We start from the raw sequence: 27395 nt of genomic DNA, 5'->3' as shown, positions 1-27395 counted from the left end.
ATGCCCCATGGGATGTATGGGCTCTCGGCTGAACAGCGGGAGTTTGCCCTGTTGTGCCAGCCACAGGCGAACTTGTCTGTTGTGGAAGGGTATACGGAGTGTGGTGAAAGGGGGTGGCCAATGGATGAGTAGCTCTTGCTGTCCCCACTCCAGAGCAAACAGTTTCAAACCAAAATGAAAACAGAGCCCAGCTTCTCCCTGCTGGGTTGTCTCTCTCCCAGAGACATGGAGGCTTTCCTGAAATGGCAGGTCTGCTTAGGCTAAAACCTATCTGACTGAGCTATGGGCAGCACAGATCAATATGCTAGCTTAGCTTTCTGGCATCAGCAGCTCTGTTACTCACTGTCTTTTTCAGGTAAGTATTCCCTTTCATTGCAGAAACTTTTCCTAGTAGCCAGTCTAAACCTTGCCTGGCACAGCCTCAGGTGTTTCCTCTCATCCTATCTCGTTACCTGGGAGAAGAGACCAACCCCCACTTCCCTATAGCCTGTTCCCCTCTGAGCCTTCTCCAGACAAAACAACCCCAGTTCCCTCAGCTGTTCCTCACAGGACTTGTTCTTTAGCAAAGGAAGTGATAAGTTTGGGTATTTCATTATATGAAATCAGCCAAAATTTTCAGGGAAAGTATTTCTGTTAAATGTAGTGGTCTGTGAAAATGTGGAAAATACATACCCCCACTTCAAGTTAACATAGGGTGAAAACAAGAGTCAACACTGATTCCATTTCCATGTTTATAGCATCACTTCAGTGAATACTTAATAAAATAAAACACTTTCAGCTCATTTACATTGTAAACAAACTGTTGTATCACTGGAGTTAGAGTGAATAATGGTCATAAAATTGTATAATAATTCAGGGTCATCAGCTATAGAAAGGATAGACAGTGAAAGACATTGCTTTTGCAAAATGAAATCATTAAACTTATTTGGTAAGTTTATCTATTCAATCAATTGTTTTGTCAGGGTAAAATAATGTAAGTAGTAGAAGGTAAGTGTAGTAAAATTAGAAAAATAATAATTAATGGTGGTGGTTTAACAAACAGATGAAATTGCTTATTTGCTTTATGGGCTTTTGCTGGTCACGTTACTTACTTTGTAAGAGGGAAATATCTTGGGTTTTTGTTGCCATGAATGCTTTCCTATCATGATGATGTTCTCAAAGTCTTTGAAAGATGAAGAGTTGATTTGGAAAGTCTTTTCCCTATGGGGACATCCCAGCAGTGGAGCAGGAAGGTTGGGCCATCTCCATCCTTGCAGGGTTTCATGCCCTGACTTCTTCATAAGGTTCTGAGCAGCCAAATGTGATGCCATGGCTGAGCCTTCCCTTAGAAGGGGTTGGGACTGGAAGCCCAGCTCCCCACCAGACCAGCCCCAGTCCTGGAATCCCATGATTTTCAGGGGTACAACCATTTGACTCAAGTTTGTGGTGTCAGATCATGTAATCCTGATGGATGGCAGTCTGGGAGGTAGTTGTGGTTCTTGCTCATGGTAGTGACTGTCAGTTTTCAAGTCAGATGCTACATAGGTATGTGAAGGCTTGAACAGCAGCAAACTGATACATGGTACCACATGTCTCTGGTCTTTTATCCTCCCCCATACCCAAATCATGGACTATCAAAGAACAAGAGTGTATTTACATGCTAGTGAATGATTAAATTAGTGTCTGTCAGCTGAGATTACCTGAGTGCAAAGGCTGTTGCCTAGCTTGTAGCAAATGAAGAGTGAAGTGTGTTCGTTGAAACCATGGAGGGAGTTTATTTGGTTGGTAAAAAAACCTATGGAGAATCTGCTTATTTCTAAGACATGGCTTAAGAAATTGTTTTCAAGGCCTTTAACGTTAAGCTAATGCAGAGAGCCTTAAGATCAAAATTCCTTATAGAGTGTGGGGCATAAGGGAGGTATAGCATAACTTACTTTTTAAAAACAGTATCCTCTTTTATGAGCTGAAAAATGACTACAGAGGTGAGCAGTACTAAAAATCCCTCAGTAAGCTGGTGAATAGCAGTGCATCTTTCTTGGTTTTTTTTGGGTTGTGTGTGTTCTTCCTGCTCCTGTTTGTCAAAGCCAAGGTGGTGCCAAGAGAGCATCTTGAGATTCACTGGATGGCAAACAATCGGCTTTTTCCCTCTTCTCTGCCTTATGAGGCCAAGAGTGATGTACCATGGCAGCACCTTTCTTCTAGTGTACAGCAGGGGAAATGGATGGTTTTTTTCTTACCAGCAGCAGGCCATAGCAGTCAGTTTTACTTAACTGGCTGCAGTGAGTACTGACTGAACTCATATATTCACTGGGATTGACCCCAGAAATGAAAATATGGGAAACAATTCAATATAAAATATATCAGCTTTCTGACTCATCCTTTTATACCATCTTCTAAAACAAAGAGTAATTTGAGATGAATTTGAAAATCCTGGTGGGAGCCATGTTGAATCATAATAAATTACACATAAACTGTACCAGGGTTACATGAATATCTACCAGATAAGAGTAAAGGCTGTTCATCCATGGGACGATAACTTGTCAAGCCATTGACTGTTGAGCAGTCAGCACCAAAAAGAGCAGAGCAGAAGATATGCACACTGTAGTTGTGAGGTGTACATGAAAGCCATTCTGTGGAAGTGGTATGTGCAGATGAGCTTTTGCTCTGTAGGAAATAAGTACTTCTCAGATCTGTGTGGAAGGATTTTTTCAGGAAAAGCACATTGACAGTAAAATTTGGGAGGCAGGTTTCTGAATAGGACTTACGTTTGAGAGCTACGTAAATGGCATTGTTGAAAATTTAATTTTTATATCACATTTACAGTATGGGGTTTTATTTGCTACAGAGCAAAAGTTCACCTGTACAGCCTTGCTTAGAAATTCTAGCTTAGGAAGTGTATATATACTTTTTAAATGTTCACAGAATTATTTGGTGGGAAAATTGAATGCAAAGCGAGCTAGACAGACAATGAGTCTGGCTTATGTATTTCTTCATCACACTGGAAGAAAAGCCTGCAATTTTTAAACTCAGGACTCATGTTGTTAATTAATGATCTTGTGCAGATGAAGACAAACAAAGATTTAAAGTGTCTTAGCATATCTTTTGGTTCCTTAGTTTCTGTGGCTTTCCAAAAACGTGTCTTACTCCCTCTTTAGAAAAACATTGCTCCAGTGTCTCTTTTAAATCAATGTTCTGCTTATAAATTAATTCATGTAATTTTTTCCTATAATTATCATGGTTCTCTTGCATTTTGCAAGGCTATTTGCATACAATCGAATCAGGAGAGTGCTTTGTAATTACTGACACTGGCAAGAGAATCACATGGTTCACAGGCCATTCTAAGGTTTGTGTCTTTCATCCTGAGAATGAGATGCTACTCTGCTTTAAGTGCAGATTTACATAGGTTGATAATTCTTGTGCAGAATATGATTTTATTTTTTTGCTTTCTTAACTGCTTTAAGTGAAGAGTTAGGTAAATTGGTTCTCATATTCAGCTTTTAATGATTCTTTGCTTTCTCAAGGTCATTGAGAACCTGCTGAATATATTAGTAGCATCTACTGCTTAAAACACTTTGTGAGAATCAATCTATAAAAATTGTGATTGATATGTAGTAAACATGAAGCTAAGTCTGACTTTCAAATTATAATAATTAGTGAACTGCTTATCTCTATAATTGAACATTTCTTTGCTGAGTTTCTTACTATGCTATGAAAAAGAATTATTTAAAGCACTATCCATCTTTAAATCCTGTATTCAGAATGTGACTGCATTGAAAATGAGAAAGTAGTAGTAAAGGTAAATTGCTGTGCAAGATCTGAAAAATATTCTTCACTTTGTGAATCTTTTTAGTAAATTTTAAAGGGAGAAAATGTCAAAGGCTATCTTCTGGTAGGCCTCAGTAATCCCAATTCAGATTTCTGTGTTTCCCAAGCTAAACTGTCCAAGCTTTGTTGGGTGCATCTGCTACCAATTTGACACCTCATTTAGCCACATGTCCGCAGTAGTTTTACACTATAACAATTGCTGTGTAAAATTAATCCTTTCTGATAATCTTAATTTCAATAATGATATGTGTAGTTTGCAGAAGCAGAGAATGCCTATTAGAACAATATTAAAGTTCACCCCCTGCAGGGTGAGCCTTCCCATTGCAGCTCAGGAAGGACATCCAGATGAAGGTCCGTATACAGAGCAGCATTGTATTTTTTGCATTTCTTATAGCTGATAGAATTTTCAAATTAATGTGATTTGATGTTTTAAAGGGATGTGTTGTGTCTTACCATGAAAAGAAACAAGCATGCTGAATGGCTACATATTGTGCCATACAGTGGGACTCTTGAAAGAGTACCAAGGGCCTAAACCATGGAATGTGCAGAATCTGACTGTGAAGCCTGCCCTTCATTCTTCCTACCCAGAGTAGAGGAAGACAGAGGAAATTTCATGTGAAATTCATTATCCAGTGTGTATTTTATTATGTGAAAGAGTGATTTCATTCCGTATTGGAAAACTTAGTTGCATTTTTTTAGTATCATCAGGACTGGTTTTCACATGTGCTTTGATCTTCCAGTACTCTGGTAGATCCCCTGATGCTTGTCTTCTGTGACAGATTAATTCAGTAGAACTTGAACTGTGAAATAGATTTCCATCATAGATAATATATTCTGTAGAATCAAGCTTGTGTTAATCTCTCTGCTTGAGAAGTATGTGTGTCAAGCTATGTTTGCTAAGCTACATAATAGATGGCAACAGAACTTGTGGTAGGTGAAGGGAATCTCATTCTAGGTTGAGGGCTACACTGGCTTTAAGAAGAAGTGATGAGGATTGAAGGACAAGTATGTATTGATATGTACTTTTCTCCTTTTTAATATTTTCCCCTTTAATTTAGACACTGCAAGCAGCAATGAATTAAAGAACTTTGACTTCCCTCTGGGATCCTTTTGGTAGTAGCAATTTCTGCATTGCTAAAATGCAATATTTTGGTGGTCGTATGTTACTAACAAGCACGGATACATTTAAAAAATGGTCTTTTAAATTTAGACTGTAAAACTGCTCCAGTTTTAGATACCTGTATACAGAACAAATGGCTGTGTTTCATTTAATTTCCTATTCTCATGGCTTACAAGAGTGTCTGTCATGTTTTAGTTTGGTAATAACAATTTCTTGCAGTAAAGCAGTTTTTTTGTTATATTATTTCGTTCTATTATTGGTGCAGGAATGCAGCAAAAAGTAGGTAATTTTAAAAGCAAGTGCTTTTATGAATAACAATTTATTATTTAGTGTGTTTGTTAACATCAAATTGTGTTCCCCTCTTGATTTGTTAAGTGCATGTATCATGAAAAGAACACTCTTTGAAGTCTACAGGTTTTGGATTTTGTTAGTTTTCAGGTTACATAATCTTCATTTCACAATGGCAATTCTCACAGACTATCACAAAGCCTATATTGTATTAAAATTGACAGTCCTACCTTCAATGCAGTCCTGAGTCTGTGGAAGCAATGTAGGCCTTTCTGCTTTAAGGAAAGTGTAAAGAAACAGGACTTATCACTGCAAGCGCCATTAGTTGCCTAATCCATTGCATCTTTCTGGTCAATGCTTCAGAAGAAACTACTTCTGCTTTGCTGATTATGCAATATTATGTTTGGGGGATGGAGGGAAAAGGAATGAAAAGGTACCCTTGTAGATGTGTTTACAACTTGAGTGTTTACCTGAATGTCTTTCTTGTCCTTACTCAGTCATCTATGAGTTTCTCTTATTAGGATCATTGCATCCTTCACAATGTTTCTGCTTCTGCACAAAATGGGTTACATACAGTGTTTCTTCAATGTAGAAAATCAGGGAAATGACCTTTAAAGAACAAAGTTAAGTATTAATCTAATACTGAAGGGGCGTATTAAAGGTTGTGAGATACTTTCAAAACAAATTAGTGAAACATTTCTTTCATTTCTTTATAGATTCTGGACAACCAGGAAGTCCAAGCCACAATGATCCTGCCAAGAATCCACCAGGTAAATATAAGTTCCAGAACATGTGCATCTAACATTGTTTGAGAACAAAGATACTACTGTTAATAGTTAAAAAGAGCATATTGGTCAGCAACCTATTTTGCACGCATAAGTACATATAATCAGGACAAGCTGTGATTACTTTAGTACTTTCAAGCTGGCAATGACTCAATTGTGGTTTCATCAACATTTGTTTAATCTAAGGAATTCTTTTTTCACTTCATGGTTTTTACAATTTTGTAAGTAAGAATGGGCAGAGGAGTAAGGAGACAATATCCCAAATTACTTTTATAGAAGTCTTCAAATGCTATAATTTTTATTTTATCTTGGACAAAACACAACTGACCCACCTCTGAAGTCTGAGATGTGAAGTTATTTTATACATGCATTGTAAAATGCAAATATGTTCATTTATTATATTTTTCATATCAGCGTAGAACAGTTCTTGAACACATTGTTAATGGGTCATGCTAATGACATTTGGAACTTTTGGGGAGAGATGTCAGTGTAAACAGTCCTTTCAATGGTTCTCTAAAAATAGAAACTAAAGAGAAAAAAACCACGCCACACTGTTTAGACCAGAGATTCTTTGTATTTCATGGAGTTGTCCTTCTAATCAATTGGCCTGTGCTAGTAAATCTTGTAAATCTTTGTTGTTTCAAGAAGTGTTGTCGGGGTAAGATAAACAAGTCTGACAGCCATTCTATCACTTCTCAGCGAGCAAGGCGTGACTCCTGCCATCACCGTCATGCTGCATCTTCTGATTTAATTTCTCAGAAGTGGTTCTCTTGAAATAAGTTGCAACTAACTCAGTTGGCTCTTTTCCTAAATGCAAAATGAACCCCACTCTGACCACGAAATAATTGTGCAATGCTGGCTGATACATAAATATTTATACTTTCTGGATCTGTCAGAAAATTAAGGGAAGCAGCCTGCATTGTGGCTGTACAGTTTTGTACTATGCATATGATGGAAGTGTCATCATACTTTGTATCGTCAAACATCATGTGTGTTATATGTGAATACACGAAAGTGGGAGAACCATCTTAGATCATTATACAAAAAGTTGTATTTCTGTAATATAAAAGCCAGAAACATATAATGGAAGATGCAGATATGTTTTTTGCTATAGGCTTCCATGCTCTTTCTTTCCAAACTGTGTGGGATGTTACGAGTAGGCTTTTATTTCTCTTACTAAATTTGTGACATATATTGTTTAGGATAGAGGTTTAAAAATGCACAATGGTAAATTTACACCTAAAACAAGCCTGCAAAATTTCCTCACAGATAATCACAGTTTTGTAAAATTTGGAGCATTTAGCTATAGAGCATTTATTTTTGTTTTCGAATATCTCTATTTGTGAGTGTGAGGAAAGCCAAATACATTACACCCCTTATCATTTTGAAGGATCTTTGTAGCCTCTGGGTTCGGGAAGCTGAAGGCATGTTTTAAAATTCTGTTTCTAAAATACCAATTAGCATTTGGAGGATGAAGGTAGAAGGACATATTTCACTGCTGAGGATTACATTCTCTAATGAGTCCAGTCTTAACCCCCAGGTACTAGAGTGTGGTGCAGTATTACTGCCAGAAACAGAGCTTTCTTTTGGCAGCCTTGTGGGGCAAGACAAGATGCCCTTATGTTTAACAAACTCCAGTGTCCCATAAGATAGAGGGATATAAAGGGCAGAGAAAACCGTTTGCTGATTTCATCCTGAAATTTTCTAGTTGAAATCTGAGCGTAACACTTTCTCATGCTTTGGAGTCTCTGCTGGTAGTAGTACTCCTTTATCTGCTGCCAAGTGGGGACAGAAAATGGAAGCTGTGCTTTGCTTCCCTTGAAACCCTTAATTTAAGCAGAGACATAATTGAATGTCATCTGTATATTTGAGGATACATGAACTTCTATCATCATTTAGCTTTGCTGTGTAATACTGTTTTGGGGTTAGACTGGCAGGAAGAAAGTGTTGAGGTTTGTGGAACTGCAGAATACAGGACTTCTAGGCTGTGCAGGAGAATGAGAGGGAGTTGCACTCCGTTCAGCTTGTCTGGGAAAAGGACTGCTGTCCTTTCTTATTAAACTTCACATGAGTCTTATTATTAGAACCAGGCAGTCACTTCTGTCAGAGCCTCAGAGTATATCCACTCTGAGGTTTGTTTTCAGTCCCAGTCCAAGAGCACTTTGACTGGCAGTGCCAGGAGGGTTTGTTCTATTCTGTTTTGGTCTCATCCCTGTATGTCAAGGAGCCAGGGTGCTGGCAAGGGATAGGTGCTGTTAGCTTTTGTATGCCACTACCTTCTCAAAGACATTGCCAAGGAAGAGGGCTTTGGAAACTGAGTTGGCAAAGTTGCTGGTGTTAAAAGTGGGTTTTTCTAGGTTTGGCTAGACTGTTGCATTCTTTAGGGTGTCTGGTAATTTGCTGTCTTAACCATGGAGAGAGGGTAATGTCACTTGCCAAACAAAAGAACATTAAGAGTACTTGCTGGAATTCTTTACAATATGTTCCTAAAAATACACTGAATACTTAGATACCATAACACAGTACTAAGATGGTGCTGCTTGTGGTGAAAGCAGTATGTAGTTTTTGTATCAAAATCCAGGGATATCCTCCTCTAAGTTTTATTTTTCAATAACTTTCATCTTGTATATTTCTAAAGAATGAAACTTGCTTTTCTGAGAGCTGGGTTGTAAAGGTTACTTCTCTGCAGGGGTGGCTATGTAAATTCCAGACAGATAGATGAGCTGAGCTGAGCTGAGCTGAGCTGAACTGAACTGAACTTACACAAGCTCGAACACTGCTGTTGTCCGCATCACTCATTAAGTTTCTGGAATCTAAACGTTTATGTTATGCTAGCACGGTGTTATTTATTAAAAGTTTACATGGTTTCAAAGCGAGAATGGATGTGTTTGAGGGTGACTAAACAGATAGAGGCTCACCTGCATGGTAAGTTGTAAAAACTAAAATACTTGCAGCCTTGCACACTATTAGTCAAAAAACCCAACCAGCAAACACTTCTGGCCTGCTCTGCTTTTCACTGTTCTGCTGGGCATCTGCTCAGGGCTACTGCTGAAGTCAGGCTTTTGAAGTGTGGCGGTTTCAGCGTAATGTTGCATTATTTGCTTCCTGCAAGTTCTGTAGGTCTTCTATGTAGCTAAAGAAAATGTAAAAAATAAGCCTATCTGAACATGTGTGTCTTGAAATACCTGCAAAGTTGTGGGAGGATATGTACTGGAATGAGTGATCTTTCAGTAAGTTCATCTGTTAGGCATACAAAAATTATGAGGGTGAGTAGAAAAACATCTAGAACTACTTGTAACCTAATGATACTGACACCAGCCATAACAATTTGTTCTCCAGTGGTACAACTGTTACAAGCCAGTTCTTCTAGTAGACGATTTTCTAGGTTTTGTTCTGCTTTATTTTTTTTTTTCCCTTACTTACTGCCTGCTGGCCACAGTTGTTTTATGTTAATAAAGTTAGTTGCTACCTGCCATTGGTATGAGGTTGCTGCTTGGCAGACTTTATTTATTTAACAATATAAATTAACAGCATTAACAAAGCTAAACAACTGTTTAACACCAGTTGTTTAGCTGGTCAAAGGAATATTTTCATATAAATTTGCAACCTCTGTAACATCAGTCAGAGCTGAATGAGGAATGAAGATGACTCTGTTTTGAGCCTTTGTGCTGACGAATATTCCCTTATTTCTATGGGGTGACACACTTTTAAACAGAGAGGCTGAGAAACTATGTCTTCACCTTTCATTCCTTCTCACTGTTCTCTTCTTTCCCCCACAGTAAACTGTGATATGTTGTCAGGGAATCCATCTAGTGAGAAAATCCTTAATCTGAATGAGGCATAGGTGTGTGAATCCCCATCCCCAGCTGCATTGCTCTGGAATTGGTTTTACCCTTCTGTTTTAATCAGAAATTTTATGCTGGGAACCATTTCCAAAGAAGGTTTGTGTGAAATCACCATCTATTAATTTTTTTTTTTTTCCTAATTAAAGAGGGTGTTGCCAAGAAGCTTGCAACCAGCCTCACCTGTCTCTAAATATGCAAAACCTTTCTTGCAGCTGTAGAGCCCCAAAGGCTTTTCTGTGCTTTCATATGGGCTAGCAGCCATAAGGAGAACATTCTTTTTGGATCAAACTCTAAGTAATGTGCAATAAATTTGCCTGTATATGACTGATTTAGAAAGAGGTATTTCAGTTTGCAGAGAATGTATAGTTTCAGAAATAATCTCTGAAGAGTAACATGTTCTCAACCTTTGCTATCTTTTGGAAATGCAATAAGCAAATGAGTAAGTTTTGAATGACTCAGAACACAGATGGTTTCATTATTTTACTGTATTGCCAGTTATCCTCTTGTGGATGGGGAATTAGCCCCCTAATTAATAGGAATTGAAGAGATATTGCCTGTCCTTGTCATTGTAAGTGGCTTTTCTTGTGGAAGCAATGATGCCGTACCAGCAGTTTGGAGATTCAGACAGAACTGTGTTTGAACAAACATATATTCTCATCGCCTTTTCAGCATGGGAGTGAATATTCTGAAATGCTTGCTGTTTCCCGTATGCCTGCAGCCATGCCATCGCAGATAGTGATCTTCAAATAAAACAGGGTTGGGTTTGGTCAGGGCTTGATTTTCTGTGGAGTTCTCCCTTTCGCAAATGCTCTATGAATTAGTAATGCCAGTGATTGAGAGGTGATGCTCTTCCTTGTCAGCCTCTCAGCCCTGAGCCAGGTGGGGCATTCTGAGGGCAGTGTGCAGCTGTGCTATCTCAACAATTAGAAGCCTGTACAGATCATACAGCCTCTTTTTCCAAGAGGAAGAGTTTTTGGAGTTGTGTACTGGTTTGAAATCTGGTGTGGGTAATTGCTACTATCTACTGGCTTAGCATTACCTCTGAATTTTCATTTGCATTAGCTATCCTTCTATATGAACTTACAGTATAAATAAATTATTCTGTGATTACTTCTGGTGTCATTGTGTTCAATGGTGAGTGCAATTTTTTTTTTCTTTTTTTTGCTTCAAATCATGCAGAAGAATTCACTAAAAGCTCTTACATTACCAGTTAGAATTCCAGAAATCTACTTTGGCACCAGAAAATTCCTCTTTGGTACCTGCTAGTCCTATAGCAGCTTAAAAATATAGAGCTTCCCCAGCCTGTTTTTTAAATCTTGGCTGTAGTTTGTATATAACACAAGACCCTCTGGAGTGAAAGGCAGTAAGCACTCATGTTCACTTTGTGTTTCTTGCTAGGTTTTGGGTAACTGACTATTTGGATTCCTGTATGTGTATTCCATAGCCTATTAAACCAGTTGTTTACTTCTATAAATTACTCCAGCATTGAAGGATATTATAGTTCTGGTTGTTACTTTGAGTTTATTGAAAATCTCTTTGTTTTTGAAAATGTCACAGACAGCTTCTTAGTCCCTTATTGTGTTAAAAAGTTCAGTGGAGCCAGGGGATCTTTTTGCAACATATTTTTTTCATGTCTCAGTTACAACGTGATTGTAACTTTCAAGAAAAAAAAAAACCCAAACCAAACTATTGTACAGCAACCAAACTAGCCTCATTTTCTGGGCAGATCTTAGTTCAACTGTTTCAAATTACATCACCGCTAAAATCTTCTTTGTCATTGCTTGGCTCATCCATCTTTAACTGCCTATAATTCTGGTTTAGTGGGAACCTGTTTCTGGTAGTATTTTTAATATAGTGGCTTCAAAATGCATGCAATAAGAAAACAAACTGCAAATATGATGACTACATGTATGACAGTGTGAGACTAAGTTCTCACTGTCAGTTCTGACTGTGAATAGTAGCTCTATGCCACTAGGATTCCTGCTGATATTAAAGAGCTTCCTGTAGAAGTCAGGTATGGCAGAGAGCAGCAAGAGCTGATCCTTAAAAAGTCAGTTTTCAAAGACTCAAACAAAAGAAGCTATATGGTGAAATGTTTTAGTCTTTAACTGTAGCAGTTTCAGAAGTCAAACCAACCTGTGGGAGCACCAAGAACATTAAGTTGCATAACAAGCTCACTGCTAGTATTTTGTGCGGAAGCTTCCAGCCTCTCTTCTCCCAGTAGCTTAGACAGATGTTGAACCTGTCTCACTTGCAAAAGTAAGTAGATTTAATATCCAAAATAAATATCCAAATATACAAAAATAAAAGTACAGTAATGCAGATTGTTTCCTGCACTAATTGGATCCTTACTCCTGTTTTGCAAGTTGCTCAAAATCGAGGCTGTATCAGTGAGAAAACTAGATGTTTAATGACGCCAGGAAGCAATTTTATGTTTTGGCATTAGTCAGTATGCAACAGAATGTAAACAGACGTTCTATTCATAAAAATACAATGAAATCAGAAGACATAAAAAAGCCTGGTTAAAGATTTGTCAAGCCAGAAGTCACTGGTAAGCTTTTAAGTAATGTGAGAACAAGCCCTTTACGTTACATGTTAGTGCAAACTGAAAATATTTTTCAGGAGGCTCAACCAACTTTCCCTACCCACTCCATTTTAAGTCCTAGCATGATTAAAAGCTATACTTGAAGCTCTTGAAGTTATAGCATAGGAACAGAATGGAAAATACATATGTAAGGACTTAGAAGAACTGCTGCAGTTGAAGGCATTACTGAAGGTTTCTCCTGTTACTGACTGTATGAGGGGAAGCTTGATCAGAATTGCTGTTAGGCTTAACCTGTTTGCATTTAATTCTTGATGGCACTGGTCTGGTCATTGTAGTATTGTTTGGAAAATGTATTTTTTCAGAACTGAGTCTGTATGAATGTAAGGACAGAAGGCAGATTTTTATGCTGATTCTGTACAAAACCTAAAAGGAAATACAGAAAAAAACCTCCACTTTTTCTTAATGGATTTTGGAAGTTACTGACTGTTCATATAGAATTGCACTATAGTGTTTCTGGCAGAAGTGACCTTTTGTTTTAGAAGTCAGATTTTTAAGTGTAATGAAAATTAGTGAAATGTATTTCAGGGAGTGTCGTAAGACAGTTTTAGAACATGATGGTACTCAGTGCTTGCATTAGGTTTGAACAATAAAGACAGAAAAGTGTTATCATGACCATCAAAAGATACAGTAAATCCCCTATAAGGAATACAGCAATAGACTGTTATCAAGTGCGTTACTTTCTGTACTGAACAGATCAGAATCACACACTAAGAATGCTAATTTAAGGCTCTTTAACATATAAATGCAGGCAGTGCATTAGGGAATACTTAATAAAAAAAAACACACACTAAGAACTACACTGTATGGAATGTCACCACATATTTTTTTTGTTGCATGCAATGTGATCATGTGAATATGAATTCAACTCTTATTCAGTAGGGAGATCAGCGTCTCAAGGTAAAAGCCAGTTTCTCACACCATAAAGTCAGAATGTCCTATACTGTTGTCCTGCTGTATACTGCCTTGCTGTTTATACTTTATCGTTTGTAGAGTGCATATTTCTGCAACAAATTACAGTGGTTTAGTGGCACAAAACATTTTCTTATTGCATAGCTAGGAGCCAAGAACAGTTCTGTAACACCCTCACCATGGATTTTCTTCCTGACCAGTTGAGGTTCACTGGTTCTGGAACTGAACATACTGTGTTTATTTTTCTGCACTCAGAAGTGCCACTGGAATCCACCTTCCCTGTTAGGACCATCCAAGGCAGGGTGAAACCTGGGTGAAGGACAGTGATCCATCAGTCAACACTGCATCCTTTTGTGAGGAGCTGATAAGTAGTGGTACCACTCAAGGCAGAATTTTTTCCCTGCTTCCATTTCATTATTACAAGAAGACAAATGCATTAGATCAGATTGGTTTTGTATTATGTGGGTATTCTCAGTATTGCCAGTGACAAAAGCCTGACAATTCATGAGAGAAGGCTGAAGATTAAACGTTTGCACATATGCATATATCCTTGTGTGCTCTTACGTATAAAATCATACATGGGAACTTTCTTTGAATATGAACCTTGGGGCTTTTTCTTATTGTAATTATAGCTTGACCAACCTACACTTGGTTGTATCTCTGAAGTTAGCCTAACTTGAATGAGGGAAGTTGTGCTTCAAAGTAGTGGTATTTCGATAATCAGCAGAGAAGTTCAGTCTTGTCTCATTACCAGCTCCAGAGCTGGCTGCATGTTTGTACACTGGCTTCAAGCAACACATTCCTTGCAGGCGAATTAAAATCAAGAAACCAAATTTTTCTTGGGAAATCTTCCTTCATGTACTACGACAGATTTCTTCTGCTGGAGGAAATAGGCAGAGAAGGGAAAGATTGCTGTTGTCAGAGAAATTATTAGTGTTCATCCAGTTTGCCCATTCTTAGGTTAAAAAATGAAAACTGAGAAGGGAAAAAGAAACATTAACTCTTTGCAATTTTTTATGGTGTGGGTATGCCAAGTTATGTTAAAGAAGTAAACATTTGAGAAGCCATGTCATGTTTTCGTCCACACAAATACATGGAGAAAAGGTGCAAGAGAATGCAGAAGATGAAAGGCTGTTACTACTTACAAACTGCAGATGAGTAAGTTTGCAGAGATGCTGACAAAATCCATATGAAGGACTCTAGGAGAGGAAAAAGTAATGGACATGGAAAGAAGCTGTTGAAAATTAGATGGAGAATAATGTGAAAGGAAGGAAAGAAATAAGAGAGGGAGCTTCTAGTGGAAATGAGCACATGCAGAGATGTCCTGTGAAGTGATTTTGACTGGAAGATGAGAAGATGGTGGCATCGGTGTAGCACCATTCAGGATGATTCCATGGGCCTATGGTGCTCTGCGTGCCCACGGCATTTGCTCCTGGGTTGGCTTTTCAGTTGGGAAAGGCTGACATTCATGTACAGGTGTAACAGCATAACCCTCATAACAGAGGTGTCAGGAAATGTGCTCAGTTCCATGCACTCACACTGTTTAAGTTGTTAGGTGCTGTGTTTATACCTGCACTGGTAAATAAGATCAGAGGTGCTGCACAAGGTGGCTCTGTGGGCCTAGTAAAATTGTTAGTAAGCAGTGAAAACTGCTCTTTTTACCTCTGCCCTCACTGACCCTGAAAAGTAAGCAGAGATTTCTCCAGATGTACCAAGGACAGATCTCTCAAGTGAAGTGTACTGCTTTTACAGTCACTTTTCTGATTATAATGGCAGTGTTTTCTTAAATTACTTGAAGATGAAAGCAGTAATTGCCTAAAGAAACCTAAAGAGAATAGTACAGAACCATTCTTTTCCAAATCAGTAAATATTCCAGAAGTTGCATTTTTTGTTTGATTTTTTAGACATTTAGAGTGCTTTTACTCATTCAAGCATTTGAAACAGAAAATTGTCAGTGTATTTCCAAAAGAAAAAAACCCAACTGTGTTAATTCAGAAAAGAGACGAGAGAAAACACAATAAGAAATTCATAGTGCAACGTCTCACGTAAAAGCAAATAAGAAAGTAATACTGTTGAAGCAGAAATGTGCACCAAGTATAGATCTAAATATTTATGTTGGTAAATTATTAGCATTCCTACCTGGAAGAACTGTGATGTCATGCAATCCCAAATTGAGTCAGGTCAGCTTATGCAGTGATTATTGACATAAGACTTCCACAGAAACCTGGCTTTCTCAGTTCCCTTTTTATAATGTTATCTAGTTACACTGCTGAGATAAGTCTTGATTATCAGCTATTGTTCACTGCAGTACTCCAATTTGTTCCTGAATTTCATGGCAGGAAAAGTATATCATATACATTTATCTTAGAATAAGCAAACAATACAAACCCAGTAATGGATGGTTTCTTTAACATAGGTTTCTAGATATCTAATTCAGCATTTATACAAAAAAAACCCAACCACTGAAGAGCTCAGGGGTTTTGCCCAGTTCCTACTTTTGTGGGAAATAATAGTAAACTCCTCATCCGCCTCAAACATGATGATTTGGTAACGGAGGTGGTAAAGTCACTATCAGCAGGGTAAGAGTTAAGTAAAAATCTGTTTAACAGAAATGTTTTTTCAAGGACAGGACTGTTCTATGGTGCAATTAGTCCTGCTGATATTGTCCTTAGTTCAATACTAATGTAACAATTGAAGATACAGGTAAAAGGAACTTGATTTTAGACATTTTCCAGATGGTTAGCTAGGGCTTCAGTATAGTGCCTGTTTTCATGCACACATGAAAATTTTGCTTTTTCACATCTCTTCAAGAGTTTTTGCTCCTCTGCCTGAATTTCAGCTCTCATTAGATCTTGTGATTGCATTTCAGTGTACTTTGGGCTGTGTATTATAGTTCTGGGATTCTTGATAATGTTGTTGACCTGGTGTGTAAACCCGTCTGTAGTTATTTATTAATCTTCTTATTACACTGATTATGATATTGTGATTTTTTTCAGTGTACCTTGAGGACAGTTTTGTAAAATCTGGAGTCTTCAACGTGTCAGAACTTGTGAGGGTGTCCAGAAGTAAGTTATCATTTTCATTTAATCATTTACAAAGCCTGCTATAATCAAGAGAAGTTATTTGTTTGTTTGTTTGTTTGTTTCTCTGGAAGTTTGTTTTTCTTCCCAAGATTTGAGATTCATAGAAAACGTCTATAACTGCAGAGATTCGTATCTTTGACCACAGTATTACAGTTCATCTTGCGCATGTTTTTAATAAAATAAACAGGAACTTTCTTTTGTCTTTTCAATATTTAAAGATTGAATCAATTTGTTATGTGTCCCACTGCACAGCTTAATGGACTGGTATGTCAGTAAAATTACCATATGTAATAAAGCCTTCTATTTGTTTGACTTGCTGCTTTTTAAGGTTCTCTTACACATCCTTGGATTTTGCCAAGTTATCTGATCATTTTTTGAGTCTGTTTTTAAATTTGTAGATCTTAAAAAGAAAAATCACTGCATGGATATAAAGGACGGCTGGCCTAATTTATACACTAGCGTTTCTTTTAGTACTGGCTGTAATTGAGTTTTTAATTACGTTTGCTTGTTTTGGCATCAGAAGTGTTACGCATAACCATAAAAAAAAAGGTAAAATACAAAAATAAAAGGTCAGGTGAAGCTTTTATTGCAGAAAAAAACCAACCCAGAATGCACGTAAATAAGATCTGTTTTGTTGACACCTAAGAATTTGCTGTAATAGGACATAAAGCCAGCACATATTTTCATTTAACACTGCTTTCTGAACACTTCTTTTCTCCATATCAACACTATTAAAATGTTTCTCTTAAGACTTCGTTAAGAAATGAAGAAAAACCCAACCCCAACTTAAAAATTATAGTTAGAAGTACCTGCAGTGATGATACCAACAGTATAACAACAGAAAGATCCAGGGAAAAAATCCCTTTTCTGTTGAGGTGAGAAAAAAAAACAGTAAGGCACAAGTTTCCAAAACTGTCTGTCCAAATTCTGTACAGGAGTTAATTCATGCCAGATCAGGATGCTTGAGGAATTTAATTAACATAGTGAGGCTTAAGGTGAATGTGAGATTTAATTTGCTGTGATCATAAATTAATATTCAACATTAAAATTATATTAAGTCCTTCAACAAAATTGCCATCCTGCAGTGTCAGGACATATTCTATTTTGTACTTGCTGAAGACACAGCTTTTCTGATGCAGGAGGCTGAGGATATATGAAATACAGCTTTCTTCTAGTTGTCAGGTGGTTAAATACATTTTAAAGTATCAGGACATTCAGATTAAAAAAGAATCAATATTGTAGTTATGTTATGAAATTGTACCTTCTGCAGCTATTATACACAATATACTTGTAATAGTAAGCTTTAAAGAATGTGGTTTCTGTGGGATTTCTCACCATGCATTTGTTTAACCTCAAGCCGCAACAGAGTTGTACTTTAACTGTCAGGAAAAATACAAGCCTTCAGATACATTACACAACATGCAATTATTCTTTTAAGTGCCAAAGGCAGTTAAAATGCAGAATGCACAGACAGTGAACAAAGGTAAATATACCACAATGTGTAACATATAATTTATTCTTGAAATATCAAGGTGTACGGTACACAGACTCTGTAAGGAGGTGAAGATAACATTGAGTGTGTATGTTTGTGTGTAGAAATACATATGCAGAGACCCATGGCACTGGGTGAAAGAAAAAGGAGACAGCAAAACATATTGATAGCACAGAAGGCTATTGTTAATAAAAAAGAGTTAACATTAAGGGAAAATGAGTTTATGTGTCCCCAAGTTTGTTCTTTCCATTTGTTTCAGTTCTTTAATGAATATTGTTAGCTATCCTTACAAGCCCTGCCTCCCAGATTACAAAACTCCTTCTACAGGAGGCTGGACTTTGTGCTGACATTTGTGTTACCTTTTTTATATTGATGATTCCAGGTTACCTATTATACAAAAAATATATTATGTCTGCATAACTGCTAAGGGATTTCTAGGACTGGGGAAGATACTTTATTTTTTTAGGTATATAAATTTTGATAGAACTTGTCTGTTCTTGATTTGTGCAAGAGGCAGGAAATTAGATAAATGCAGTAACATCTTGATGTTTTTCCAGTGTTAAAAATGAAAAGATGGCTAAAAAGATAGAATAATGTATTTGACTTGTTATGATGATATGTTTTTCAGCACCCATAACCCAGGGAACTGGAGTGAATTTCCCAATTGGAGAGCTTCCGAGCCAGCCATATTACCATGATATGAATTCGGGTGTAAATCTGCAGAGGTCCTTGCCCTCTCCACCAAGCAGGTAAAACTTTGAAATAAATCCTAAAGTGAAACCAGGTTTAATAGCCTATGACAAGCAATTCACAAATACTGTCAAAAGTTAACTGTTTTATGATTTTCCTCTGATTTTGTGAGTTAGGCTGCCTACATATGTTCCCATAATCTAAATACAAATATCTGTGTTTTGGATTTTGAAGCAGTGTCATTATTGCCTGTCATTGCTGTGGATATTGAAGAGGATAATATTTGTCAGGGTTTGAAGTGCTCACAGAATCATCTGCCAAGATAACAGCTACTCATTCTGAAAGTGCTGCAGGAAGATCGAGCAGCTGGGAACCTGCTGGCAGGGCTCAGTGACACAGGGCAGTTGCACAGGCTGTTTCCTATAGAAAAAGCGTTAGAACATGTATATAGAGAAAAGATGTCTTCATCCATAGCATCACCCTAGCTCATGAAAGTATGTTTCCTGCCTCACCCTTACAAGGGGCATTTCCTGGCACAGTAGGAGCAATGAGGAGCATGTGAGGTAGTCACAGGCTCTCTATTTTTTCTCAAGGGTCTCCATGTGCCTGTTGCAGGCAGTTTGATCTGAGGAACCTCCTTCTTCCTTGCTTCCACATGCTCCCTTCTCCCAACTCTAAAAGAGACAACATTCCTTCCCTCAGAAGCAGTTGGTGGGCCACAGAGATGGAGAACCTGCTGTGCCTTCCTTCTGACTCCCAGATCATATACCGTTATGCCCCTAGGGCCCCTTGGTTTTCTGAAACTGTCCGATGTACCATGAAATCATAAGCACTGTAGGACCTCACATTAACCCATGTTTCTGCAACCCAGTGAGTCAGGAAATATCTGCACAGTGGTATAGGGTTTAACAGTCTTCTAGGGACTGGGGTGTTTTTCTCCTAGCGTCTGGTGCTTCTGAGTTATTTTGCTCATATTCCCTATTTTGTTCCACTGTATTTTCAGCTTTGGATTTCACCTGATACATTTTAGAAATGTATGAGTTAATTCTCACAGTGTTGTCCTAACAACAATAATAACAATAATACCACCACCACAATTAAAACCTTCACACTGGTTTTCTGTGGCAGCCAGCATAACAGCTTCAGTATATATTGTTACAAAGAAGCTTCCACTCCCTCCACTGTATTGAAGTGTCCACTGATTTTATATAGTGGACTTGAAATATGGGCCTTTTTTTTTTTTTTTTTTTTAATCAAAATAGTCTGAAATGAAAAGTCTTCGAAAAGCTTAGAATTTTGACCTGCTGAAATACAGTAAACTACATTTTTTCCTTATTAATACGTTCAGAAAAGTTCCTGGTTTACCTTTATCAGTCATGGTTTTCCACTGCTTTGTTTTACTTTTGTGGTTTCTGCGTAGTGTTCAACACTCTCATGACACAACCTTTCACTGGTACATTACAGGAACTGGTTTCTTATTTGTTCAGCCAAATGCTGGTAGAATTTTATGTTACCCATTCATGCCATCTTTGAAATATTAAATCATGTGGAAAATGCAAGCAGATGCCTGCATTACATATTATTAAATAACAGCATCTAAGTTAATGTAAGCTTTAATATCCACCTTTTTGTGCTTTGCATGCTTGAATTACGTTCTATTTTACTTTCAATTGAAATATTTCTTGTAATCAAAGCAGTCTATATTCCATTAGTAGCTGTGTATTACATTCATTGCCAAATCTCACATTACTTCAACAGCAAAAGACCCAAAACTATCTCCATAGATGAAAATATGGAGCCAAGCCCGACAGGAGACTTTTATCCTTCTCCAAATTCACCAGCTGCGGGGAGTCGGACATGGCATGAAAGAGATCAGGGTGAGTAACATGGGACTATTTTGCCTCCAAGTATATTATTCAAATATACAATACATCACTGCATCTGTGCTTTCATTACCACAATAAAATGATGGCACTTTAGAGGAATCATTTTTCTGTCTGAAATATGTATTTGCTGGTTTCATAAACGTTGTTATAACCAGCAGTCAACAGGACATTGTATAAACAACCACATAATAATTTTTCCATCTGGTCACTGCCTTATCAATAGTTTGAAAAGATGTGTGCAAGTGAGGTACTTGATACTGTAAATGTTGTGATGATCTCAACAGATTTTGAGTACAGTGGTTTCAAGTAAAAAGCAAAACATCTATATGGTGGTCGGGTCAACATGTGTTTACTCAGTTCTTGTTTTTCCATGACAGAATGCTTGTATGTGCATTTAGTCCAGACGTTGTGACACAGAAAGGTCCAATAGGCTCTTCTCTGAAGAGCCCCCATGTAGCTCTGTGCTACTACATCCACATGCTAAAGGGTGTTGTTGTGGTTTGGGTTATCAGAAGGTAGGAATATGTTTTTGTGGAGAACAGAATTATGGCCGTCAAAACAGCAAAATTAATTCTGGTAACTTTCTCTCAGGTAAGTTTAATGCTTATAAACCTAGATACCATCATGGTCTTTTCCCTCACCTCTGTGATGTGAATATGTGCTTAAACTTACATGTATTTGAACACTGTTGGTTAATGGATCCTGTGGCTGACGTGCTGCAGCTATTTGGAGAGTCTGGGAAATGTACAGCAAAGTATGTAGAAATGAAACAGTGAAAAAGACATGCCATTGCTTCCTCTGCTAATCATCCAGTGTTTGCACTCCTTTTCACTGTCCACTGCTAATCACTGCTTTCAGTTCTTCAGTGATGAACTGACCCTTTGGCCTTAACTCATATTTAGATTGGTTTAGTCTTTTTCTTCCTTTTTCTTTTGCCTGATAATTTTTTTCTTTCATTCATGTGTGCAAGGTAGCATAAGCTGGGTATTTAATTTAACTGCCTTTTATTTTCAATTTTTTTTACAGTTGGTCTCCTTTTAATCTGCTTCTGCTTACTGTCAGCCTGTGTTCTCATCATTAGGCTATTCCTCTCACACAATGTTACTAGTCTTTCCTTCACTGTTTCTTTTGTACTTTTTGTTACGGAGGCCCTAATATTTTTTTGTTTCTGTCTGTTTGCATTGACTGTTGAATTAAAAAAAAAAAAACAAACTTGCCTGTGGTTTTGCATACCCAAACTTATGAACGGCAAAATAGCAGTTCTAGCAGCCAGAATCTTCCCGCTCGTGTGAAATATTTCACCCCGTGACTCTTACCTGACACTTTATTAGGACTTTTCCTAAAAGACAGGCTTGTACCTCAATATTTGTGCTTTTCAAGTAAGTATTTTTTGCAGCTGTGGGGAAAACAGCCCATAGTTCCTCTGTAAAGTGGTAAACACATATCCCCACTTGCTCTACTGAGTGAACTGTAGGAGCTGCAGAACCCTGGGAGAGAGGTGATCTTTTAAGACGCTTTGAGGGATCTCATTTTTTACGTCTTTAAGATGTTCCATTTCTGCAGAGAGACAGATACACCATTGTATGGTCTGAAAGCCATTACACTGGGGGAAGCATAAGCTTTACTTTGGCTGCATTCACTTTCTGAGGTTACCCTGCTGCTGTGGAAACACTGTGAGGTAGTGGGCGAAGTGCTTGTCCTTCATACCTGGCCTCACTGGGAAGGGGTATTTGGCAGCTCCTGGCATATTTGTTCTGCTGCTAGTTTGTTAGATACCTATCTTCATATTAGCATGTGGAAAGCTTGTTTTGGATACTGAAGTTTTACCAAGATAGGGTATTTGTGAAAACCTATGTTCTGTTTCCCTATGCCTGCAAGCACAAAGATAATAAAAATAGAAGTTTGGAGTTGGTTTTCTATGCCAGAGAGCTCACTGGTACTACTTCCCTCTCAAGCATGGAGATTTGTGTGTCATATTAGGTTAGGCATAAATGAAAAAAAGAAGCCAGTTGGGGTCGCATTCGTGTTTATCCACTATCGCCAGGGGATGTTCATGTAGTCCGAGTAGGCACTGTTTTTCCATGCAGTCTCCAAAGGTCGTCAGCACCAGAAATACGGATCATTTCACAGTATCCACAAATGAGAATATGCAGAGGTATCATGTTTATTGTTAAGTAAACCTTTTCACTTTCACTCTGATGCAATTTTAACTTTTTGAAGAGAAAGAAAATCAGATATGGGATTAATATTAAGATATGGCAATATCTCAATTGATTTCAGTTTAATCGTTTTGAACCTGACAGAACAAGTCTCTAAATTCTGACCTATACTAGATCTAGTTTCTTCGTCTGCATACCTAAGTTTAATGTATTTTTATGCTTAAATTTTAAAGTATTATCATTGAAATAGAAATTTACATGGGTTTGAAAGTTTCCCATGTAAAAAGTTCATAAAGTTCTATGATTCTATGATTCTGTGATTCTTTTGTCATGAAGGCTTTTTGTATCTTTATTTAGCTACATTTCTAAAGTAACAAAAATGAGATGACAGTGGTAGTTTGGAACTGGTGATAGTCAGAATAAAACAATGATAGCTGAAACAGGTTGGAATAAAGTAGTTAAGAGTTTCATGGATGGCTAGGGGGTATCTAACCATTTTGATAGAACAAATTAGATAAAAATTACTGGGTAACACAGAATCACAGAATGGTTTTGGTTAGAAGTGTCCTTAAAAATCATTTAGATCCAACCCCACTGCAATAGGCAGGCACAGCTTCCACTAAGCAGATTTCTCCAAGCGCTGTCCAACCCAGCCTTGGACACTGCCAGGGGTGGGGCATCCACAACTCTTCTCAGCAACCTGTTCCAGTACCTCACCACCCTCAAAGTGAAGAGCTTCTTCCTCATGTCTAATCTAAATTTTCCTTCTTTCAGTTTAAAGACATTCTCCTCCCTGTCCTATCACTACATGTCCTTGTAAAAAGTCCTTCTCTAGATTTCTCATCATCCCTCATTAGGCACTAGAAGCTGCTCTGAGGTCTACCCTGAGCCTTCACTTCTCCAGGCTGAACAAGCCCAACTCTTTCAGCCTGTCTTCAGGCTGTCACAGGAGAGGTTTTCCATCCCTCTGAGCATCTCTGTGGTCCTCCTCTGGACTCACTGTAGCAGGTCCTTCTTATGTTTGGGACTCCAGAACTGAACACGGTATTCCAGGTGGTGTCTCACAAAAAACAGACTAAAAATGTGAGAAAAAAAGTTTTCAGTGGGGTGGTACAGGTCAGATCAAACTTTCACTGCTGTGGAAAATAAATATCATGCAGTTTAGTAGGTAAGCAGACATCAGGAAAGGAGTGATATTGTATGAGTGACTCTGTGGTAATCCTCATAGCTTCTACAGCGTCTCCACTTTGCAAGCATGCATTATGAGGGGCAGGAACATGACTACAGGAGTACTTGTAGTTTAGCCAGGATCTGCATTTCCGAAACTAAGAAAATCTAGCCCTGTTCCAACAAAATCTTCTGCACACCACACTTTCAATTTTAAACCTCCAGACTTTGTCCTTGTGCTGTTATCTACCTTCTTCCTATTGTACCACTTCCAAAACTTTACAAAATTTCCAGATGTTGTGTTTTATAGTCTATTTTAGTGGTGTTGGAAGATGTACGTAGTGAAGTTGGAAGATGTTTAAATATATAATTCTGGGCAGAAATAAGTAAGCGTATATGAAAAGTAAGAACTTTAGGTGGCATAAAGTTGGTCAAAACCGATCTATAAAGGGTTATAAGCAGTGGATTCATTATCCAGTGCTGTACTATTGTTATGCATGTTACTGTTCTGATAGAAAAATTTAAACACCCCCTCTAATTAACCAAAATTAGTATTATAAATAATTTTTTATTTGTATTTATTGAAGTCAGATGATAAATCCTTATGGAAGGAAAGCTTGGAAGCTATGATGCTGCACTGAAGGTTTACTTCATTGACTTGCAAAAGTTTGTGACTACTATAAAATATATGTAACCAAAAGAGTGTGTATAATAACTTCAAAAACAGATTAAAAAAGATAATACTGTGGATTTGCAGTGTTGTTTTTGAGTTTACATATATTCAGTCACTGTGGGAAGATTCTGTAGTTTGTGCCGTTACTTTTGCAATGTTAAAATACTTAAACTCTATTTGCATAACCAAACTAAAACTCTATTTGCATGGTATTTTGAAGCAGGTGTGAGGTCTTCCTGCAGAGCAAATAGGCAGGTTTATAATGACAAAAATTACTCCTAAACCTTTCTTTCTACCATTAGCTTTCCAAGTAACTAATCATCCCCCCAAAATCCCAAATCCTAAGAAAGTGAAAAGTCAGCTCTGAGACTGGTGCATTACTTAAAAATAGAGCCCTAAGATGACAATTAGCAGTTCAATTTTTGTGTCTGTTACCAGACTCTGTGGAAGTTATTTGTTCTCTCTTGTACCTCAGTTTTTCCAGTTGAATGTTGTAATAGCTTCAATAATATCTGGATCACATCTTACATTTCTACCAACTGGAAATATACTTAGATTTAAATAGTAGTTTGCTATAAACCTCTCGCAGTCTTCCTTTTTCCAGATTGCTGTTACTGGATTCTTTACATTTTTCTCTATTAAAAAAACCTGTTTCTTCAGTAGTATAGTAATACTTCTTGAAACAGATGGAAGTCGCTCCATGAGTAAATTTGGTAGATGTTTTAGTAGGTGTACAGTAAAAAAAAAAAGAAAAAAAATTTTCCCATTTAGAAGAGAAAGCTATTAATAATATAATGAAACTAATGACTAGTACAGTGAATAAAAAACAGGGAGAACATAGTAGGCTGAGAACTGTTGGTGAACATCTTGATTTATTAACTGGTAAGTAAATTGATACTTTTTCCTTAACTCATAAGGAATCAGGAATAACAAAGGAACAGATCACATTGTGGGAACCTGTGGCTTCCCTTCTAAAAGCTAGCTTGACAAAGTGCATTAACATAATTGTATACTGTTTCAGTATTTGTCCTTGAGCTCTGCTGTATCACTGTGTATGTTATAAATAAATAAAATACATGCTGGTCATGATAAAAGTGGAGAGATTCATGTGGATTTCTGTAGTAGTCAGGTGACTGAAAATACTGAATGTCAATATAAAATGAAGTGAATTTTAATTTTACAGTTTCTTCATCATGTTCACTCTCTTACACCTCACCCACCTCTGCCAACAGTCAAGAATCAAGATGCCAGTATACCATTAAAACTGAAACAGCTGGACCGCCTTCATCTGTTGATTGGCCAGCAGCTGTTGGACCCTCCACTTCTCAGGTCCCAACCCCCTTTGTCGGATGCCCCTCATCTGGACACTTGTCCCCTTTTTCTTTCTCCCCCCCCACTGGACATTCCTTCCCCATTGGGGTCCTTCCCGATGGCTCTTTCCTTCTTGGGCCTTCCTCTCATCAACTGTCAAAGATGGATGTTCTTATTTCTGAAGTGAGGGAACTAAAAGAGGAAGTAGTTAATGTGGTGCAGGAGTTGAGAACAGTAACAGATCACCTTGGCTTTTTGGTGGCCTGTGTGGGACAGAGTTCAGGAATTTTTCCAGCTCCTAGTGTTTCTTCTGAAGGTTAATGCTTTAGAAACTCATAGTCTCCATCTAACAGATGAATTCTTCTTGCAAAGTTTTACCTTGATGAATATCTGTTAAATGTGTTTCTGTGTTTTTGACTCAGTCTGAGTTCTCAAAATCCTTGTATGTCAAAGCATGTTTTAAAGCAATTTATGTCTTGTTAGTAACTTCTGTTACATCTGCCTTTGTATTTTCTAATATTTCAAAATGCTCTTTAGTCAATGTATACACATATAATGTACATATATATATATACACACATATATCCATGCATACCTTATGGATCTGATTGAATTTTCTAACTAGTATAATGTGTGCACAGTAGTCAAATACCACTTGGTAAGCTTTTTAAACTTCATACTCATAAATTAAGAGGTACTTTTTATCAAGAATAACTTTCTGCATTTGCAGAAATAATTCTTAGACATGGCTTCTCTTAGCCTCTTGGCTACTAAAAATGGCATCAAACAATAACAAACAATAACATTAGAAAGGAAGAGTTGCCTAAAAGGCTGGAAGTTGGGTTCTTCTCTTTCTTCCTGGTTGCAGAACAAGCCATTGACAGTATTCAATGAATGGGCATTGTGCCTGCTCGTGAAAAATTGGCAGTTCTACCATGATAAATTTAAAATCAATAGCGAATTGGTTTACTTTTTGTTTCCATAGTGGCAATTTTACAAGAAAAACTCCTAGCACATAAAATAAGTTAAAGATTACTTTCATCAAGATTAAAATTGCTTTCTTTAGAAGTGGAGAGGCACTAGGTATAGAAAAATAGGTGAAGAAGCTTTCAGATGCTTATTTAATTAAAAAAGGCAGAGAAAGAGGAAAAAAAAACATGAACAGGACAGCAAAAACATTAAGTCGCTTGTACATCAAAATAATTTACATCCTCCATTATTGGGTGAGAATGATGTTAAGTTCATATTCACTCAAAAAATAAAGCAACAGAAATGACATCTGTTTTTCCGTATTTAGAATAGCTTTAGACCAGTTTTCAACTTGTTCATGACTATCTTCAAATATTCAGAAGAGGAAGTTTCGACTCTGGGCAGAGCAGGGACCTGACTTCTCCTTCAGCCCATGTACACTTCAGTTTCTGAACAAATGAAGAGTAATAAAATGTTTAGAAATAGAGACAGAAAGACAAATACAGTAAGAGATGCAGTAAGAAGCATTCAAAAAGGTGTGCTTTTTTGCGTTCCTGGAAATGGCTGTTATTTGCTCAATAAAGTAACTGTAAAAAAATCTCATTGTAG

The 27395-nt window shown here is 37.5% G+C and overlaps 1 protein-coding gene across 1 annotated transcript; it reads left to right on the top strand.

Annotated features, from left to right (window-relative positions):
* Positions 1 to 26390, top strand: LOC133213276 (nuclear factor 1 B-type-like). Its single transcript, XM_061355422.1, has 6 exons — positions 1 to 89; positions 5861 to 5982; positions 16353 to 16421; positions 18560 to 18680; positions 20380 to 20498; positions 25690 to 26390. Exons 1-6 carry the CDS (start codon positions 1 to 3, stop codon positions 26136 to 26138), a joined length of 969 nt encoding a protein of 322 aa, XP_061211406.1. The 3' UTR covers positions 26139 to 26390.
* Positions 26391 to 27395: the final 1005 nt, after the last annotated feature.

Source organism: Neopsephotus bourkii, unplaced genomic scaffold, assembly GCF_033783945.1.
Source record: "Neopsephotus bourkii isolate Nb327-2 ecotype Australia unplaced genomic scaffold, CSIRO-AGI_Nbou_v1 NB_799, whole genome shotgun sequence".
Classification (NCBI taxonomy): domain Eukaryota; kingdom Metazoa; phylum Chordata; class Aves; order Psittaciformes; family Psittacidae; genus Neopsephotus; species Neopsephotus bourkii.
The sequence above is the reverse complement of the archived record's forward strand: the minus strand, read 5'-3'. Positions and strand labels throughout refer to the sequence as shown.

Coding starts and splice junctions, on each gene's coding strand:
- LOC133213276 (XM_061355422.1), top strand. CDS start 1: ATGCCCCATGGGATGTATGGGCTCTCGGCTGAACAGCGGGAGTTTGCC. Junction 90..5,860: donor AACTTGTCTGTTGTGGAAGG/GTATACGGAGTG, acceptor CTAATACTGAAG/GGGCGTATTAAAGGTTGTGA. Junction 18,681..20,379: donor TTGCCCTCTCCACCAAGCAG/GTAAAACTTTGA, acceptor TTACTTCAACAG/CAAAAGACCCAAAACTATCT.